Consider the following 21,884-nt stretch of genomic DNA (forward strand, 5'->3'; position numbering starts at 1 on the left):
GTCTCTTACAGTAAGTGGTGATTTGCCATCAGACTGCCCTAGGGCCAGAGTTTAACCCATGGGTCTCATGCCCCTGCTGCAGAATAAGGGACTGAGCTGGATGGGCTTGGAGATTGTCATGGTAAAGAGGTTGGAAGAATCTAAACAGAAATTACCTGCTTTGCCCAGGCTGCTTTGGTGAATTGATGAGAGTAAGCTGAATGTCCCAGCAGTCTGCTAGCATGTCACTGACATCTTGCTTTTTCTTAGTGTTCATGGAAAAATTGACAGAGCATCTCTGCTACTCTCTGACAGATCAGTCACTGTGGGGGGAATAATAACATATATTAATCTTTTGGATAATTTTTCTTCCCTGATTTCAATCTAACTTATAATTTTCCATGTGCATATTGCTTAAACCAACTTTTCAAGACAGCAGTTCCCCATCTCTCCCACCTCCTGCTTTGTGTAGGTCAGAACACAGTTGCTGACTTAAAATGATATTTATTAGTGACTTTTAAAACTGAGTAGGCTGGTAACTAGGATACAGTGGGTAAGTGGAAGGAGGATAGCAGCATATTGAAGTGATCAATGTTGCAAGGATTGGCTGTGATGCAGAATATTGAAGAATAAGACAGTTAATTCTCTTTGCCCCTAGAACATGAAAAAATGTGTTCAGTCTTTACCTACTTTTATTCCCATGGGACAAAGCACTCCTTCAAGGATCTTAGGATAAAGATTTAACATTGTGAAGCAGAAGAAGGTGGCTCAGTTCTGTGTTGTTGTTTTCCATGGATACATAAGGGAGGACCCTGAAGAGTCCTGGGCACTGGTGTGCATGTGTGGTAGGGCAAGAAGGGTTCAGCTTCAAGCAACACACAAAATCTCTGAGCTGCCCCTTAGTCTGTGATCAGAAGCTCCTCTGAGTGTACTGTTCCTAGTGCTGGCTGTCCTCAGGTGGTGGAAATGTGACCCTGTAGACAGGCAGTGGTGTGTGAGTCCTTTCCTCTGATTGTACTCTGGCATCAGCAGACGGTTCTGCTGGCTCTTTGAGGCTGCTCTGTTCAGGATACACTCAGCTGCACTTTGCCTGTGAGTAATGCAGAGGCTATTCTGCTTTTCTTCTGTATGCCCCGTTCACACAGCTGATAAGCAAGCTTCTGTTCACATTGTGTCCCTCTGCTTCTCTCCTACGTGTCCTAATGAGTGTTTCTTTAAAAATAGTTACAGTGCTGCTGCTGCTGTCTCCAGTGAGGGATGAAGTGTTCTCCTGGGTGGTTATCTCAGATTCTGCAGGTGCAGGCTGTGACTACTGCCTTGTGTGTATTTTAAAACAGCCTTGAAAAAGTCAAGCACAACTTTCAAGCCAAAAGGCTTCTGGTTTAAGACAACAGTTCCTCTGGAGGAGTAATTTTCCTTTCAGCACCTGATGTACAGACATCTTTTAAAACTTTAAGAATTCAACCTCTTTGTCAAGAGACAGACCTTACACAGACATGTTTGTTCAGTTTCATAACATACAATTCACCTCAGATCCCTGCTCTGCTGTAATACTGTACTTTTTTTCCACTGCACACATGTTTTTCATGCTAATTTAGTTGTTTTTTTCCTTTGCATGTGCCTTGGAGTATGAGAATAAGATTGACTAGGATATAGATATCATATGGTGGGACTTCTGTTGGGATGGAAAACTAGATAATAGTTGCAAATTTAATTAAAGGTTAATTAATTCAGATAATTTAATCAGATGTAGAAAGCAGAAAAATCTTCTAATCAGTTGACTCTCAAATTGTGAGGGTTTTTGTCTATTTATGGAGGAGTATCTTTCTTTTACAGGGAAAAATGCCTTAAAAGTCATTTAAAGGCTTTGTAATGCACTAAAAATGGAACAAAGGGAACTTTCTGCTTTAAATGCCAGATGTAGGAACTTTCTGCTTTAAATGCCAGGTCTAGTTTTGCTGGAGGGAAATTATTGACATCACAGGGGACAAGAGACTGATGTGGGACAAATTCAAGCAAGGCTTGTTTGTTTGTTTGTTTAGTTAGGCTGCCTAAAATAGCTTTTTCATAGGTACTTTCTCCACAAAAGGTTTAGTGCAACACAGTTTGATATATTCTTTGTCTGTGAATTTGAGTGAGGTTATCATCTCAGAGGATGCTAATCTTGCAATAGCATCTTGTCAAATTTTGTGGCTTTTTGCTTAAACTGAGTTTGGCTGCACATCTGAACACAGTCTAAGGCTGAGGAGAGGTGCAGGGATCACTTCTGAAGGCCCATGCTGTCTTAAAAATAAATAATAAATGCAGAACCCTAATAGAACAGTTTCTATTCATGGTATTTTCAAAAGTCTATTGTTGGATCAAGGCCTTTTCTTTCAAAACTTGAGGTCAAAAAGAGAAAATTCCCTGGTACCAGCTGGAGTTTCTCTACAGATAAAGAAAACCCTTCCAAACAGGGATCAAACTTCCTACAGCAGTAGGAAGGCTGACTGGTAGACTTAATTAAATGTACAATGAGTAAATCTGCAGAATGAAAATTCAAAATAATGCAGCATAAACCTGAAGAGACATATCCATGTGCTAGTAATATCAAATGTGTGCAAACAATTGTTTATATGAATAAAGAATTAAAATAAACATATATATCAGAAGAAAGGCAGGTAATGAAATTGAAGGATGAAAAATATAATTAAGGAAATCTGCCTCATTAGGGTGAAAGCCTTGCCTCACTTGAAAGGCTGTGTTCCTCTCTTGAACCTATTTTCACAAAGGAAGTTCCTGTCTAAAGATGCTTGAACTGTATCTGGGACCTTGTGAGGGTGCTGAGCATGTCTTTGCCTTTCTTATGAGATTAATTTGCACAGGATATGTAATTTGTATTATTTGGTTTTATCATGCTAAGTAAAATTTCTATCTCTTAGCTACTTGACATTTGAGCAGTTTTACTGAGGCAAAAAGAAACATACAAAACTCATCTGTGTCTTGCATATATATTTTCTGATTCTGTAACTTCTCAATCTGGTGAAAGCTAAATTAACCTAAACAGCTTTTAGTGGTTACTCATATATTCTAGACTCTTCATGTTCTAATCATATTCCATGTCTAATGGTTATTGCACACTACTTTCCACATTGCTCTGTGTGCCAAGCAGTTGGGATTCAATGATAGGCATGCAGTAGTTTCTGCCACATTGGAAAACTCAGATATTTTTGAACTGCCTTGTTTCTCAGGTCTCTCCCCATCTCAGAGGTGACAAACCACCCTTTGGAGTGGTTTGCACTTGAGTTTACATTTGTTCCTGCTTTAATGGCCAGACTAAAAATTTGCAAGGTGATCAGAGTTAGTAAGATCTCACTCTGCAGATGGCTTGAAGGTGCTGGTAGCTGAGTTCCAAGTATTTCTGAGACTTTGCCAAGAGCAGTTGAGGAGTTCCCAATCTACTTTGCCAAAAAATTGCTTGTGTGATCTAAGGGAAAGCTTTATTCTTTCTTTGTGTCTTGAGTGCTTTTCAGCTCTCTGTGCAGTGAGCCCTTGACTGCTTCATGAAACTAAAGTAGTTAAGCTTTAATAGTTTTTCCTACAAAACAGTAAATTACAGCTGTTCTTCTGGAAGTGGTGAGGAACTCCCACTCTCTGGTTGATAGTAGGTTGGCACTGGTTTGTGCCAAGAGCTACTGTCAGTGCAATTATTATTGTTCCCAAGAGGTCACGTAACGGAGCGCTGCCAATACAAACCACAGCACTGCAGATTCCCAAACTCTTAAGGCTGTAATGCAAAACTCTTCAAGCAGAGCTTGTCCACCCACCCTCAAGGCTGCTCCTGCTCTTGGTAAACCTCAGAAGCAAGAAAAGCAGAAGTCAGCGGTTTTACTCGAGATTTGTTGCATTTTAAGTGTCCTGTAGGTATTTGGGCTTGCAGTGGGGCTGCCCTGGGTACATGGAGGTGACCTTGTGTGCTTCTAGCCCTTAGCTGATAGCAGATTTTTATCTGTGGGTCTCAAGGTGCTTTCAGAGCATGCTCATGGTCATTTCCATTGCAACCACTGGAGGTGCAGGAATAAAACTGAGGTGCACTGAACAGCCTGGTGCTTTTCCCAGTGAGTCACTTGGTCTCTCTGAAATCAGAAAACCAGTTTCTCAGAAACAAAGAGTTTGAATGTCTTTTACCTAATAGGAGCAACTGTGCTCTCCTAGTAGGAAAAAGGTTTGGGAAATTAATGGGTGACCTACCCTCTGTGCAGGCAGTGATAAAAACAGGGCTCTCTGGGAGCAGGGACATTAAACTACAGGGACGTTGAAAACATACCTTTGTGCACTTGTAAACCCAATAATAGACAATCTGTGTGTATTAAAAGAAAATTTAAAAGTGTTACCAGAAAGACAGGCATTTTTCAAATAGTAAACTAATGCAGTTTACTTGGAGGTATTTTCATAAATCATAATCAGAGCTCAGAATTTTAACTTTGTCATTTTTTACTTGAAATATTAAAGATACTTTAGTTATTGAAAACTACAAAACTGTTTCTTTAATTGCAAATTGCTTCCGAATGAATTGAGATTATAATGGATTTTCTTACTCAATAATATATGCTCTCTATAGTGACATTTTTAGTCATTTGTCGTCATCGTTCACAGCTGATTTGCTGAATATTTGCTAATATTTGGGGTTTTGTTCCTGCATCTGCATTCACTGAAATAGCTGCAGCAATCTTGGATATTTTCTGCGTTTTTTTGGGTTTTTTTTTCTTATTATTTTGCTGTTTGCCAGAATTCTTGTGGTGGAGGTGAACATCCTTGCAGCTGTGTTATGGGGCAGTTCATCAGAAGGCTCCTGAGCCTGGCTGGCAAAAATCAAGTTACCCAGCCATGCTGGTTTTGCCTGACACCAGAGAGGGAAGGTTTGAACTTACACCTACGTGGTGGGTGGTTGGTAGTGACAGGCAAGATGAATCACTTACTTGATTGTCTGCTTTAAAATTTTTATTCTATTTAACCTCTGAAAAATGTGGCTTGCTGAAGGTCAGGTTCTGGCATCAGTATTATCTGCAGTAATGTTGACAGCTCGGGTATGTCAGCACTTGAGACCTGCCACAGTGGGTAGTGTGACAGAGAAAAGTTTTGGTGGAAGGCTAACATGAAAATATGATTTTCATGATTTTAGGAGCCTCTTTTTAAACACAGAATGCATCTAGAAATGTACTTCTGGTTTTCCTGAAGCTCCACAGACTTTTTCTCCAGTGCCTGGTACAGCCCGCAGAATTAAATTGTCTGGGAGTGATGGAACAGGAGACAACTATAGAATTATTTAGGTGCTAAGAGAGCTCCAGGAGATTGTTTGATCCAACCCCTGCTCTGTGCAGGACAAAATTCAAAGCCAGAGAAATTGTGCAGGATGCTGTCTGGTGAAGTTACCAAAAATCCAGGAAGAAGGTTTTACAACCTGAGTGTTTATTCTTGTGTTTGACACACAATTTCCTCATAAATTTCTTTTTACTAATGAATTCTTGTAAGTCAGGCTTCCTGGCTTTCAGAATGCTTTTGCTAAGTAGATGTGCCATGCTGGGTTGTTTTGGTTTTTTTTTTTTTTTTCATTTGAAAATATGTCATGAGAAGGTATTTTGCTGGCAACACAAGAAACATGTCAACAGAGGTACTTTGAAAAGCTTTTAAGTATGCAGACAATCTGCATTTTGCTACTCCTGATCTCTCTTTTAACTGTTTTGTTGGTGTCTTCATTTAGATTTATCTGAAAATAAGCAGTAACCTGTCACTGGGAACATAGTTTTAATTGTAGTGTGGAATATCCAGTGCACATTGTCTCGAAGGCTCCAAATACTGTACTATCAAATTATAACTTCCATCATTAGAAATACTAGCTGTTACAAAGAACTTTATCAATCACTAAACCCCCTTACTCAGCTTCTCTTGTGTGCTGCCCTCCAGATCAAAACCAGACCAGATGCTGGTGGCCAGGGACACAAGGGTAGATGACAAGACCATCTACTGTATTTATTAGGTGCCGAGTTTTAAAAAAATATGAGTATGGCAATATTGCTAAATGTTTATGGTAACAGTCTGTACACAGTGCCTATTTTGTACTGGAAGAAGGGGAGGAAACTGCTTTCCTGTGAAATGTTGCTGACAGCCAGGAAAAGTGAAATGCACTGGGAATTTTGTAAGATAGCATTAGGAAGTGTATGGCTGAACTGGCAAACTAGAGCAGAAATGCTGCAATAAAGTTTAGTTAACGGAGTAATATGAATAGACAATTAAGTGTACTCTGCATATTTAAATGTTGTATAAAGCATGATAAAAAGCAGTAGAAATCTGATTCTTTCTTTTCATATTTAATGAAATCTCATTGCAAACATTGTGTTCACATATGAGTTGAAAATGTCCATTCTCTCTCTTTATAAGAAAGAGAAATCTTGTTTAAACTCTGTTTCCGTACTTCAAACTATGTCCATGCAATCTACAGCTGGAGATGACATGGGAATTGTGTTTTGCTTCAGCTGTGAACATGGAGTTGGAAGTAAAGTTCCCCATTGCTGACACCCTTGAATTTTGTATTGTCATTTTTTTGTGAGCATAGTTAACTTCCTTTTTATGTTGACAGAGCTCTGCCAACATAAAAAGGATTTATTAGATGTGTTTTATGCCATCATTCCTTGGATAGTTTCAATTTAACATAAACAAGTGCTTCCTCTGAGCACAGCTGTCCCTCCCTGCCTCCCTCCGTATCCCACAGCTGCTCGCCCTGCTGGGGATCCTGTTTGTGTGGCTCCCCAGTGACCCCACTGAGGAAAACCATCTCTGTTGAAATGAATCTCTATTTAATGAGCCAATTCAAAGCCACTGGTTCTTCAGCTTGGTTCAGGACGTGGCTTCATGGACACACATGGAATCACAAAGGAGAAGAGCGGCAGGAATGGGGAGCTGAAGAAGAGGTGTAGAGAGGACAGGACCAGCTTGTCATTTCAGGGCACTTAATCTGATGGAAACCACCATTAGCAGCAGGGTGGTGTCTCCTTTCTTTAGTATCATAAGGTTCCTAACCAAGGCATCCCCTTTGCTGGCTCCCCACTCCTCCCTCTCCCTCAATCCGGGTGGGTGTCAGGATGCTGCAGTTTCATTTGAAGCACAGGATACAGATGGAGGAGCCTGTGTTGGTGCCTTGCTGAAGCTGGATTTATCCTGGGCTTTTTGCCATGGTAGGACTGGGGAAGAGGGAGAGAGAAACCAACCAGCCCTGCCATATTGTCTTCTCTGATATTATTTTATATTCTTAACTTCTTTTAGGCATAAAAAAGGGCATTGAAAATAAATTTTGCTCTTGGACAGTAAATTACACTCCTTGCTAGGCTCCAGAGACTTTGAAAGTGAATGGTTTATGCCAGATTAAGTAAAAATTAGTTTCATTTGAAGCACAAATCCATTCAGCTATATTTAGTTTGCTAGATGCTTCTAAATGTATAGCTTTCCTAGCTCTCACTGTCTCAGAAATAAGTTTAAACATAAAGAGCACTGCTTCTCTTGATAAAGAGCACCCATTTTCCTCTCATGTCTCTTTTGTTTTGGAGGAAGTGTGAATGAACAGTGAATTGTGGGTTTCCCTTCATAAAATACCTTATTTTGTAAGTTGTTTTTTTTTTTTTTTTGTTTTGTTTTTATTTATTTTTTTTTTAATGCAGAAAATAAATGACAATATCTCCTTGGTTTTCTTTCATTAATGACCCATTTGGATTTCTCCAGAGAGCTCTTCAGGCTCATCTGGGAACCCTAAATTGCAAGCTCTGCTGAATACAGATTTTTCTTTTTACAGCTTCTTGACCTTTTTATGCTACGCCTAAGTATAAGAAGTTTAAGATGATCAGGAGAAGATTTTTCCTTTATAAAAAAGATCCTTTATAAAAGGTTTTATATTTAATCTTAAATATTAATGCAGGGAACTGTCACATTGGTTGTTCTTCATTACCCGTGAGTTCTAACAGTGGTTTCAAGTGGAGCAGTGGGGGAAGGTTGTTTGTTACAAATATTATTGGCAGAAAGTCAGGCATATTCTACGGTTTCATATGAATGATATCCGCTGAAAGTCAGCTAGCTTCCCAACCAACTCTGCTTGCTGTGCCTTAGCAACAAGGAAAAATCTGTTGCCACATGGAAACGGATTGGGATTCATGACAGCACTCCCCATATCCAGCCACCCTCAAACAACGGTAGCGTTTCATCTGCTAAACACAACACCCGTGTCTAACTTCGCCTTAAAACAACTGCCATTCAGATGTCAAATGCAAAACATTCAAAGGTGGCAAAGTGGTTGTTCATATTGTTCAGTAATTTTTTGCTGCCTTCCCCCACTCCTTGCCTGGCACAAGAAGCACTGGGAATAAATGAGCATTTACTCCTGCAGAAATTACTGCCTTCTTGTGTTGCAGGTTGAGGAGGGTGTGCCAGGCAGGTACAGCCCAGCTTTGTCTCAGGATTTGTGTTTGGATCAGGGCTAGAGTGGAAACTCTCTAATTATTGTAGCTGCTTGCTTTTAGCAACTCCAGCCAATCTTTTTGGTGAAAAACCCCCATAGGTTTCTATCAGCTGTAACAGTTGCGGTGGTTTCTGTCACTTGTATGGCATTATCATTGTCATGGTTCACAATGAGAGAACAAAATCTGGTTGAGACACAAGTGATTAGTTTTTGATTTGTGCATGGAGTGGGAGAGAGGCCTGAGGGAAATTAAGTAAATACCTCTGGTGGATTTTTAAAATTTTTCCTGAGCCACTGTGTTCTTAGAGCTGAATGGTCATTGGAGACAAAAGTACAAGCAGATGATTGTTTTTGAGAGTGAATTTGTATTCAGCTTTATTTGTGATCCTTTTCCATACGCTCTCATGGTTGGAATGTGAGAAGTTTCCAGCATGAGTGTACTTGTGAAAATGTATTTTAGGTTCAGATGCTTAAATTCTTGTTGGGTATGTGTCTGAATATATAATTTCCTTTGTGGTCACATTAGCCAATTTAGGATTCAGGTGTTGAGTAGTTGCAGAAATCCCCCTGTCAGGGAATAGAAATGATCTCATTACCAGGTAGTCCGTGCTACACCATAGGCATTTCAAAATGAGACGATTTTTTTGTTCAGGCTATTTATATTTAGGGAATAACAACACTGAAGCATTTGCTTAATTTTAAATATATTGAGTAATCCAGTTTGAAATGCACGAATGTTATACTAAATTCTTTAGGGACATCTTGACAGTGCCCTGAAATCATGAACAATTGTTTTGCTAAATTTTACATAAGAAAACTGTTTCTAGAACTGCTCAGCAGCGTGGAGTTGATTGTGGACATGTTTGCAAATTAAGCTCTGCTCAAACATACAGATATTAATGAGTGTGTTGTAAACTGAAAACAGGTGAAGTTTGATTGCACAGTACTAATTCCTAAGCACAGAATATTATGCTTGTATTTTGGAAATACAACCAGTTAAAAACCTTGATATTTGAAAAATCTAGAGTGGAAGCTTGAACAATTTACTGGGGAAGAAAGCCATGATTCTGCCTTTCCTCAATTCTGTTAGTTTTAAAATAAATCCCACTCTAGAAGATTCAGTAAAAAGAATAATCTTGACTAAAAAAGAAATTCTTCCTTCCCATTTTTGTCACTTTTTCTTGCTAACTGCACATGAACATCAGTAGCTCTTAAAAGAAAGGCAAAACATTTGTTCCTTATTTGAAATTATTATTTTCCTACAATTTCTGTAGCCTCTTTTGAGGTGTTACAGTATGGATTCAAGTGTAGACAGGTTGCTGGCTGCTACCACTGCACTAAATCCCAGCTGAGGAGAGCACTTGAACTGGAGCTCAGAGCACTCTCACTTTGTTTCTTTCTGGGCATGCTGGTGATTAAATTGCTAGCAGATGTATGGAGCATTGCTGATGCTACTGTGTCTGCAGTGCTGGCAATGGCAGAAATATCAGCAGTTGCTGGAACAGCTTGGGCAGGAGGCGAAGCACAAGCGACTTGTAGGCAAGTCATTCTCCCAGGCTGAGATGTGGCCAAAGCAAAATCCCAGGTCTAGAAATTAGGAGAAAAATCAAATGTATCTCCAAAAGATACGACTAAATCCATGCTCTATAGTACCATTAACTCTTGTACAGAACATTAACCAGGTTGTAGTAAATGCACAGGGAGTTGCTATAGTGGACCTGGTTCAGTACTCTCCCAAGGAAGAGACTAAATCAGCAGATTACAGTAAGATACAGCTTGTTCTTTCCAATGGAGCCATTAGTATACTTGCTGTGTAGTGTGCAGGCAAATTTCTTTTCAAATCTCTAAAAAATCACTTTGTGCTGGTATATTATAATATTTTTATTGATATCTTCGCATGCTTAACTTTAAATAATGACAGAAATTCTCAACTTGGTTTAAAAAATAACTGTACAGCTGAAGCAATGCTAATTTAAACTTAGGTATAGCCTTTGTATAGTAGTATTAGTCATTAAATTAGCCTCTGCTTCTGGAAATCTACCTGGCATATTTAGTTCTTTGGTTTATAGTTCTATAAGCTGATCATGTAGATTGTAGATAAGTATTTCCTTCTGGTTGTTTTAATTACTTGCTGGTCACTTTATTTTAATCCTCCCATTCTTTTCACATCATTACTCTACTCCTTGAAATGAGTGATTTTAAATACCACAGTAAACTCCTTTATAATATTTCCCAATTTGAGACTAAGTTTTCCGTGGTGTATTCAGATTTGATACTAGCAGTCCTATTCCAAAACCTTCTCTGGGCCTCCTGTGCCAGCTGTCCTCTCAAGTTGTGTCCCCAAGCTAGGACAATGCCACCCCTCTGCCATGTTTGTAGTACAGACTCTGGATCATCCAGCCCACAAAGCCTCTATCTTCCTCTTTCTTCCTGCATCCTCAGCAGGTAAGATGAAGCTGCCTATGCACACCTACTCATGTGTGATGGGGCTGCCCTTCTGGAGGACACCCCGTGCTCTGGGTCTCCTGCACGTGTGGTCTGCTGTCTCTGGGCCACACAGACATCCTGTCCTCTCCCTGACATGGGGCTTGGCAAAGCTTCTCCTCAAGCTGGAGAAGAGGCACGTGGGGATGCCAGCGTGGCAGTAGCTAGAAAGCAGCACTTGGCGTGGGCACCAAGAACTGTTCCAAGGTAGTTTTCATGAGAGATGAGCTGTTTGCTTGATGACTAATTAATTTGCTTTGAAAGCACATTTAGACTCATTCTTAGAGTGATTTGCAAATGTATTTTCAATCAGTGTGCATGTCAAACTAATTTTGGGGGAGCAGCTTATATTTGCCAGGTATCTTCAGGGAGGAGTGGTGCTTCCCCAAGAGAGCCACCCAAAAGCTGGGGGTCTTTGAAGATAGGCTGGACCACTTATCCACTATCTCTTCCTCTTCTGTAGGCTACTGACCTGTTTGTCCCCAAGAGCCAAAGCAGAGTCTGCTGAACAGAGGTGTACTCAGTACCTAATATTTATTGAGGCAAGTTGAAAAGAAAAGAAAAGAGAAGAAAAGAAAAGAAAAGAAAAGAAAAGAAAAGAAAAGAAAAGAAAAGAAAAGAAAAGAAAAGAAAAGAAAAGAAAAGAAAAGAGGATATATAATGGACATAAAAATCCTAAATTTCTGTATCAATTTCAGCTTAACTGCAATGAATGTTTCAACATTACATAGGCTGCACTAGCATCAATATGAAAGATCATTTTTTCTATTCCAGAAAGCCACTTCCTGTTTTGTTTTATTTTCCCCTATCCAGTTTTTAGTTCCCTAATGCTTTTAGAAATTTTGAGTGGTTGAGTACCTGCATGGCAGGGTAAATGTACTCTCATGGTCTCTCCACTGTTTCTTCTTCGCCCCACATTGATATGGGTTCAGGCTGCCACTGAAAATCCATTGTCCTGTCCTCCCTTGTCCCATTTCAGGGCTGTGAGTTCCTCCTGTCTTCTGTGCATGAGATCTAGCACTTTGTGGCCTGAAGGATAAAGTAAAAGCTTAGGTTTTGTTCTCCACTTCTTTTCAGCATCAGACACCTTTTGCAGACTCCTCAGAGTTTCTTACTAATATTTAATCTACATCTACCTGTTTCAGTTTAAAATTATTACCTGCTGTCCTTTCACTACACTCCCTGATAAAAAGTCCATCTATGTCCTTCGTGTTTGCCCCCTCAGAAGATGCTACAAGAGCTCCCTGAAGCCTTCTTTTCTCCAGACTCAATAACCCCAAGTCTCTTGGCTTGTCTCCATGGGAGAGGTGCTCCATTCTCCTTAACTTAGTGACCCTCCTCTAGGCTTCCTCCAACAGATCCCCATCTTTATTATGCTGGGAAGCTGACAAATGGATGCAGTACTCCAGGTGAGGGTCTCACAAAAGTGCAGTAGTGGTGTAGAATCACTGCCCTCAACCTGCTGGTCCTCCTTCTTTTGGTGCAGCCCAGGATATGGTTGGATCGTGTCCAGTTTCTCTTCCACCAACAGCCCCAAGTCCTTCTCCACAGGGCTGGTTTCAATCCACTTGTCACCCAGCCTGTGTCCAAGTTTGGGATTACCCCAGCTCAGGCACAAGACCTAACACTTGACATTGTTGAAATACATGAGGACTGCACAGGCCCAGCTCTCAAGCCTGTCCAGGTCTCTCTGGATGGAATTCCTTCCCTCTAGAGTATTAGTCACATCCTGAACTTGTCATACCCAGACTTGCTGAGGGTGCACTCAATCCCACTGTCCATGCTCCCATGTTAACATGGGGATGTTAAATATTATGGTCCCAGAGGGACACCACTTGTCACTATCTCCACACAGCCATCAAACCATTGACCACAGCCCTCTGAGTGCATCCATTTCCTTATCCACTGAGCAGTCTATCTATCAGATCCCTCTCTCTCCATTTTAGTGATAAGGATATGCATGGGACAGTATGAAATATTTTGCACAAGTCCAGGTAGGTGATGTCAATCTCTCTTCTCTTATCCATCACCACTGCAACCCTGTTTTAGAAGGCAGCCAAATTCTTGCTTTTTGCTGAGTTTCATCTTGTACTGTCATGTAAGTGCACACTGCAGCACCAGTGTTCTCCCTGGGTGACCCTCTCTGTCTTTGGCAACACCAGCCTGGGAAAGGAGCAGAGAGCAGGGAAATTATGTATAAACTTTGACTGTGCTGCTGCAGTGAGACTTGTGAAATGAAAGACTTGGATGGAAACCAAGAGAAGTGACGGTATGAAGGGTTGCTGCAGAATCGAGGTGCTAATGACATACTGACTAGGAAGAGTAAATGGGATCCGAGGCAGTGTTGTGCTCTTACAGCATCTTTGTTGGGCACAGGAGAGGGAAATTAGGCTTATATGTTACAGTATTTCCATATGGAGCTACTGTAATGCAGGGAACTACACTAAGGTTTGTGAAGAGCGTGGAAGGGTAAACAGCAGTAGATGCTTCTGTGGCTCCTCGTCCCTTCTCTTTCTAAAAATACAGGAACAAGAATTCAGGGAGGAAAAAGCAGGTAGTGTTACTGAAATATGGATTCTGTCATTCTTACAGGGTGTGAAGGATGGCAGTTTTTTATGATTGCAATATACCAAGTGAGAATTGGATCCTTCTCAAAGCAAGGAATTAATTATGCTGCTTGCAAGTTGGAATAATGTGAGGCAGCACAACATGATCTTCCTGTTACAGTGCCAGTGCACCTCCACTTCCAGGCTTATTTTAGGCAGTGTTTATTTGTGTCTCATGTGACCTGTAGTAAGAGATAAGCTGCAAGTAAGCATCAGTGTAGACAATACCTTGTCTTCTAATAGTGACAAGATATGGGAAGAGCATGGTGAATAAGAGTGGGATAACCTGATTCCTGTGGAAATGTTTATCCTGTCTCTGCCTTTCAGAGTTCTGGTTCACTGTGAATTTTATAATTTTAAAACCCAGTCTTTATTGATCAGTGGTAAGATTTTGGCATTTGCATTTCCCTGCAGTGAAGAGTTATTTGTGATTTTCCTTTCTGTCTCCTCAAATATGAATCCTCTCTAATTTCATTGAGTGATCAATTATTCTCATGTAATATAAAGCAGAGTACAGAAAAACTGTCTTTTCTTTGTGCCATATTGTATTATTGCATCATGTCTCTTGTAATCTCTTCTTTATAAGGTAAATAGTCACAGCCTTTTCTGTCTTTTCTCACATTAAAATTTATCCAAATCCTTTGTTATTCCTACTGCTGTAATTGTCTGAATCCCCTCTAACATTGGAGCATTCTTTTCTTGAGATGCTGTTACCAGTGCAACATGTGGCATGGCAGAAATAACGCTGATCTACATTAGTTACATTTTCTCTCTCTAGTACATGCTGATTTCAATGTTAAGCTCATGATACTGCCTTTTCACCCAGCATTTTTAGGTTTATCTTGAGTTTTTTCACTGTCATTTTTGATCTGTCTTGAGCCAATAATTGTGTGTTATCTATAAGCTTTTCCCTCTCATTGTTCATCTGCTTTTCCAGATCAAGAATAAAAACCAAAGAATTGAGTTTGCCAAATATTTTTCCTGGTGTGAAACAATTATTGTTTGGAGACTTGTTTGATATGTTAGACTATTCAGATTATTTGATAAATTCTTTTTATATAGATTTCAATAGCTAAAAGACTAGATTGCAACTCTTTTTTTTTTTTTTTTTTTTTTTTTTTCATGCAAAAACCTTAAAAAAGCTAACAGTCTACCAAATTATCTTACAGACTCTGTCCAGAAGAATTTCAAATCCATATTTGGAAACTCCTGCAAATAAGGTACTTGTGAAGCTTCTTTTTAATTCTATTTCATCAAACAACATGCAAGGAATGCTTCTGTTTCAGTTCAACCTCTTTGAAGACACTTGTGAATGTGACGGGCAGTTAAATCCAGTTAAGAAATTATCATTTTTGTGTGTGTGTGTGTTACAAATCGCATCCTTCTATTACTGAGTTTGCAAACTGAATTGTTGTTAATTCCAATGTGCACTTGCTTCTCAGTGACTTAAATGATTGCCATTGTTTAGCTTACTTTTACAGTATTTGAGAACTCTGGTTTGCATTTCACAAGACTTTGCTGTCACAGGTCTATTCTATATGCCTTAAAAAGTTCCTAAACATAGGAAGCAAACAAACAAAAAGATGAAACCAAACAGCATCAAGTTAGTTCTTTGTGTCAGATGGTGTGCTTTGCTGGGACAGTGAGGAAACACCACAATAGAAGCCCAAGGTAAATTCTTCAGTAAAAAGTGGTACACAAAGTCTGGGTGGAACATGGTTTTATGGAAGACTGAGCTGGGTTCTGTTTTGCCAGACAAATCTGCAGCCTTGAGGTGCAGGGTAGAAATCAGGTGTGGGGAAATCAGAGGTGTGTCCATTCTGAAAGACCATATCCTCCTGGCAATGCATGGGAGAACTGATCTACAGCTGTCATAGGAAACCTCCAAAGGTTCTGAACAGAAAGAAAAGACTATGAAATGGTCTTTCAGTGTGTATTAGGCTTGGAATAAATTATTTAGCTCAAATACATAGGAAATTATATTTCCTTTCAACTGTATCTGTGTGATTTTGCAGTAGTTCATATGTCTCTGCTTTGCTAAAATAACATGTGTTTTCATTTGACTTGTCTGTTATTCAAAGGTAAAGCTGATGGATAATAGCTGTCCTTTCCTAGGCCAGCAAATCCAGAGTCAAGGTTTCCCCCCAGCTTGTGGGGCACCTGCACCCCCTGATACAACAGGCAGAAGCTGTGCTGCATTTCCCATGGGACTGAGTGCTTGCTTGTCATTTACCTGGGAAGAAGGCTCAAAGGGAGGGAGTGGACAGTGGCAAGGCAATTTATTACAGCAGGAATAAATCTCTGTTTGTTACAGTTTTCAATTTCTCTTTTCATTCAGATTTATGGAGAAAGTTCTTCCTGTGCTGGGAGAGCTCTCAGGAATATTTTTACTCTACAAGCTTCTGACCTGATTAAAGACAGGGTGTACCTTACTGGCATTTGCAGGTAAATCAAAATAATTTATTTTAATCAACTTTAAGAGTTTTATTTTCATTTACCTATGCCCTGATTTGACAAGAGAGTGAATTCTGAGTGAGAGATTCTGCGTATGTCACTAAAAATTGAAAATGTTTTCTTTAAAATATTCTTTAAAGTCTTATGCAACCTAATATCTTTTTTTACATTACATTTTCTTACATTACAATATCAGTTGTCAGAGCAGTGGCCTGATTGTATATCCATTTATTCAATTACTTATGATTTTCATATACAATAATGTTTGTCAGTTATTTTGTTGAAAAGAAAGAGTATTAATTTCAGCCCTGGTTTGAAGTTATGAAAGAGCTTAATTGGATTCCAAGATTTATTGACACAGTGATTTCTGCATGTAATTTATGGAATATTTCTGTAATGGAGTGATTTTCCATTTGTGTTGCATCATAGCATAAATGCTTTCTCCTGTTTTCAATTACACTAAAATGTGCAGCTCTCTGTTATAGCACCACTCATTCACACTTGTGTTTAAGGACAATCCACTACTTTTAATTATTATTTAAATATACACATTTACTGATAATATGAAAGATTAAGTATATTCTAGAGCAGCACTTACACATATTGTTTAGCTGTACTGATTATGCCTATGCTCTAAAAGGAAATACAATCCTGAGGCCAAAACATGGATTTTATTTATCTCTTGTGCATCTTTGGATGAACTGTACACAGCACAAATTGATAAAAATGCTACATATTGCAAAGTATGCTGCATGAATCAGGTTTGCAAGGGAACTTGCTCATCTACAATAAGTTCCTTCATTATAGCTAGAGGTATCACCTGAGGCTTGCCAGTGTAATTTCTTCCCTTGAAATGAATAGGTTTACAAAAATCTGGAATTGAGACAAAAAGTTTGCTGGACAAAAAGGCTGAGTTTTGACAACTTTAAAAATAGCTCTCTATTATAAAATAATGTTGTAACATTGCTGTAGTTTAAGAAGTGATGTTTTTCTTGTTTTCAGGAGAAGTTGTGTTGGATCAGAACTCGTGGACTGGCTTTTGGAGCAGTGCCCTTTTGTCAAGTGCAGATCAACAGCTGTTGGGGTGTGGCAGCTCCTCCTGGATATGGGCATTATATTGTCAGGTCAGTGCTGCCAGTACTTCCAGTGTCAGGAAGGCTGTGCCTTTCTCCTGCATAGGGCAAGAATTGAGGTTTTGAACAGAAGAGGGAGAGATATAAAGCACAGATTGATCCAATTTTCTTGCCAGTTCTTTATTCCACTATCTTTTTGGGAGACTTCTGTGACCTTTCATTTCATAAATACTAAAGATCATTCCCTTGGTTTTGGCAGTTTTGTTCTTTTGCTTTTGCAACTGTAATTGCCTATTATCAAGTTGCAGACAGAGTGCGTGTCTTTTCCAGCCTTTTTTTTTTTTTTCCCTGCAAGCTATTTTGGGTTTCTCACAAGACAACAGCTGTTTAGTGGCTGCAGATCATGGCTTTACCAGATGACTTCTGTAGCTATTAATGATTTTCTTTCACTCTCTGTTTTCCATAATTTTTAATTACAATGGTTTGAGAGATGATCCAGCATCTTCCTCTGGGTATCTTATGGGTTTTACTTTGAGGCTGGGACTAGTTATATAGCTCAATTCATATCATATCCCACCCTGGGGTCTGTGCTAAACACTTAACCTCTTTCTTGTGAAAAGGTGAGGAGTTGTGGAAAATTTCTGCATATGGACACCTTAAGGTTTTCTTCAACTAAACTGACAGCATGTCTGATCATGCAGCCTCAGCCAGGGCTAAATTACTTGTTGCAGGAGCTTGTGCTTTTGGCTTTGGACTCTGTCCTTTATTCCCCATAAAATCCCATTTTTTTCAGGGAAAACAACTAATACATCTTCTTATCCAGGTCTGATCTACAAATTGAGTAGTCCTGAATTTGAGGAGAATCTGGAATAATGATGGGCTGCATCCTCAGTACTGAACTTTGTTTACTAGTGCCTGACCATTAGTGAAAACAGTTTGAAAAACAATGTAAACTGAGACTCAGAAATCTAACAAAAAAAAAAAAAAAAAAGAGGAAGGTTTTTATTCCCTAAGCCTGAACTAATTCATCAGTCTTAACTAATGCTTGAATTCCAGGATCCTGGAGATCTTTAAATTGAGGTTTTGGGGTTTTCCTGTTTGGATGCACTGAATTAAATTGAGAGGTCAGGATTGTTTCTGTGCTGAGTATTCAATCCTTTTTCCCTGTGTGATGGTACAACTCAGCATTAAGAGCAAGTGTAGTATAGAATATTGTAGGAATCTTTACATGGTGAAGGTTTAAAGAGAATCTAATACTATTTTTTCTGACAGTGGACAGACAACTCTATTTTCAAGACAGTCATGCCTTCTACCAGTTCTCAGCAGATGAGTGTACCTACCTTTTCTGTGAATTTGAGAAGGAAGAAGCATGGAAGAATGGAGTAAAGCTCCTACTTCAACTACTGCCACTGTCTCCTCCCAGGATTGACATGTGCAATCTGTAAGTGTGCATATTCAGCTGTTTGCAGCTTCTACTGACTATTTTGTAAGTGTCTGGCCTTATCATGACACTGTTCACCCCCAAATCACCTTGCAAATGAGGCACCTTTCTTTTGGGGGTTGACAGTTCTTGTAGAGATGTGCTTTTCATTTGAGGTGGTCAGTATGGGTAGAAAAATGGAAGCACTTGACTAGGAGTCTTGGACATATTACAGTTTTTAGGCACCAGCTTTCTGCCTCTAGTTTGCTGTATTACCTGGGTATGTGATTTTTTTTTTTTGGTCTCCTCTTACATTTGGAGGTTTGGCATGAATTTGTCAACAGGGATGCTCTGGTGCTGATTGACTGGCTGATCAGATGCCCTTGTGATGTGTCAGGATCAGCTTTCAGATGGATTGACAAGATGGGTGGAAATGTGGTACCTTAAGTAATTTGATTTTAATTTTCTAGTGTATTTTTGCCAGGACTCTGTAAACTCACATTATTATTCCTTTTTCAGAGTATGCCTTATAAGAGTTTTGCTTTCTATATGTCTCGCCTTTCACCTGACTATTGGATGTTATGATACTCTCTGTGTTCATGTGTCTGTGCTCTAAGGTTGCCTGTTTAGAGTGGATAGAAGGAAAACACAGTTATTTGTTCCACAGTGATAGGCCAAAATAGAGAAAAAAGGTGTTAGTGAGAGCTCTGGAAACTCATGACCATTTATGCTTTAGTAAATCTGCAGGAGTTGGCCTGAACAGACAAACTGAGTTAAATTCTTTCATTGTCCCTACCACAATGATCCTCAAACCCAACACTTTGGAGAACTATTACTCTTGGAGTGCTACAATTTATTTTCGTTGATGCCAAAGACAAAGCTTTCTTCTATATGTACTTTTCTTCTCTAGGTATTAGCTTATTAAAATGCTCATTCTCAAAGATGAATGTCCAGTAGAAATATTTTAAAGGAGCACAAAATCCAAAGATCCTGTAAGCAGCTGTCTCAAGCCCAGATTCTTAAATTGAGACATGTTGAGCTGGTAGGAAAAAACCTCAGTAGTTTCTCTGCATAGTTCAGGACAGAAACTTGATTCCACTCCCTATTGCTGGCTGCCCTCACCAATCAAATATTGGCAGTTCTGGAGTGGAGATTCCCTTCAAAAAGCATTTGTTTGATCACCTTGAGTGAGTGCAGGCAAGTCACAAGCTGGCTGGAGCAGCAGGACTGAATATGATCTTCTAAGCAGCTGACTCACATGGGAGAAAACCTTTGACTGTTTTTGCAAATAGAAATTACTGTCTTCCAGCCAAGTCTGGTGCTAAACAGTTTGTCTGTCCCTTAAATATCAGGGCATTTTGATCTTGATTTTAGTGGGAATTGGGATTTTTCTCATCCCTGTAAATCAGACCCCTTTTCATGGTTTGTGTCTACTTGTTCAAGGGATTTGAATCAAAAGGACAGAACAGATAGGTCATATTGATGTTTTACATGAAGGATGCTGGGTAGGAAAATGGATTGAAGGCTTTTTAGGTTCAAGTTTACAATCTGCTTTGCAGTTTTATCATTTCAGTGCAACTGTCATTTCCAGTGGAAGATGATCCCTGTCACATGAATTGAACAATTATTCATTAATGTACATTTCCAGCTCCTTCCTGCTCACATTATTCAAATTTGAGCTGAAGCTGGATTCCTTTTGGGAATATTGTCACTGAAAAATTGTTTTCTTGAGCTTTTACCTGTCAGTTCATGAGGGTGCTTTTTGAAAAAGTATATACTGCAGGAATTGAATTTTAAATAATAGTATACCCTCAAGGGAATGTGATATTAAAGCAGAAGGAGACTTTTCCAGGTTCAAAATTCTTCATACTTGATGCAAATAATAAACTGCTAAACCACAGTCAGAAAGGGAACAGGTGTGGTGAGATGTTTGTTGAAGTTGTCTGACCCAGTTAAATAAAGCCATATACTGGAAAGAGGGCAATTCTAAAAACCTCTCCCTGCAGGGCTTGTCTTTCCTTGAATACATAAGCTGTTTTGCATACCATTAGAAGCTTAGGATTTTTAAAACAATTTAATATTTTTATACTCATTTTTCTGTCTGAGCTTTTCTCACAATCTATATTGGCTGCATTAACTCCATACGTACATAGGGACAGAGAAACGCTTACTTCATTAATTCCCTGCTTTTGGTGAGATCAGAAGCAGCTGCCTGCTTGTGCACCAGAGGGAACATTGGATGTCTCCTGGTGGTCCCAGAGGCCAGATGACCTCTGTCTCCTCTGCGGCTGTGGGCAGCAGCCTTGTGCTTGCCTGGGCTGCTGAGTGCACCAGTGGAGTGGTCTCTGGAGTACCAGGGCTCTGCTCTCCCAGAAGGACTCTGTAGACCTGAGTAGGCAGTAGCAGCTCTGGGGACTTCCTTCAGCAGCTATTCTGGAAACCCTGTTAAATAAACATAGCTCAGATTTGACTTGCTGTGTGGATTTGTACTTGTTCCTGCTCAGTTTTAGTTGTTTTACCAGATTACGATAGGAAACTCTGCAATGAAAATACTGTTCTGAAGTCTGAGATGTGCTTATGATTTCTGAATAAATGCTTCCTGTTGGCCTTGTAAATTCCTTACATTCAACATAACACTGGTGGCAATTCACCACAGAAAATGAGTCAGGATGTACCAGATTTTCAGCAGCTTGCACTAACCAGAAGGCCAATGTGTTTATTCCACAGGATTCAGACCCTGTAAATGTTGTCACTTAGATGGGACAAATGAAGAGGCTTCTTGGTCATTAAATGCCCAGTGTTAAATCACAGTCATTCTACTTGAGTAGAAAAAAAAGAGAGTATTGCAATAGCCTGGGGACAAAAAAACTGGATCGAAAGCTGTGCCATGGTCTCTCTTACAACCTTGAGCAATCACTTAGGCTCTTATTCAATGCCTCCTGAATTCTTTCCCAGTTACTGCAATGGTGTTGTATCAGGTGTTTAATCCTGGTGAGCTTCTATTTTCTTCTTTGTAAATGGGTGTGTTTAGAACAATTCCCAGAACCACTGGTAGACTCAGTGAACATTTCAAGAGTGCACTCGGTAGCTGAGGCTGTTGAAATGTATCCCATAATACTTTTAAAAATTAATGAAGGTATGTTAGCAGAGTTTTTTTTCTTAATCTTACATTGCTTTTTATTTTCAGGAGTGTTGCACTATATTCTCTGTCTTCTGTCCTGAAACAATTAGCATTTTATTGATATCAGAAAAGTAACAATTCTTAAAAGTAATTTGGTTTTCATGCAAATAACCAGGATGAGATATTGATTTAGTTACTGCCTTATGGAGTTCCTGGAAAGCTTTTGTTGAGCACAAACAGCTCTCAGGTATTGTATGGAATCTGA

The 21,884-nt window shown here is 39.4% G+C and overlaps 1 protein-coding gene across 1 annotated transcript in view; it reads left to right on the plus strand.

The window, feature by feature from the left end:
- Nucleotides 1–21,884, plus strand: part of RAPGEF5 (Rap guanine nucleotide exchange factor 5) — a 154,848-nt gene that overhangs the window by 13,865 nt on the left and 119,099 nt on the right. Inside the window, exons 2-5 of the mRNA XM_079302279.1 lie at nt 14,721–14,771; nt 15,890–15,996; nt 17,008–17,129; nt 18,351–18,519. Of these exons, the coding sequence (XP_079158405.1) occupies nt 14,721–14,771; nt 15,890–15,996; nt 17,008–17,129; nt 18,351–18,519 (449 nt within the window). The remainder of the gene's footprint in view (nt 1–14,720; nt 14,772–15,889; nt 15,997–17,007; nt 17,130–18,350; nt 18,520–21,884) is intronic.

The sequence above is a fragment of the Erithacus rubecula genome (assembly GCF_903797595.1).
Source record: "Erithacus rubecula genome assembly, chromosome: 3".
In the NCBI taxonomy this organism is placed as follows: Eukaryota; Metazoa; Chordata; class Aves; order Passeriformes; family Muscicapidae; genus Erithacus; species Erithacus rubecula.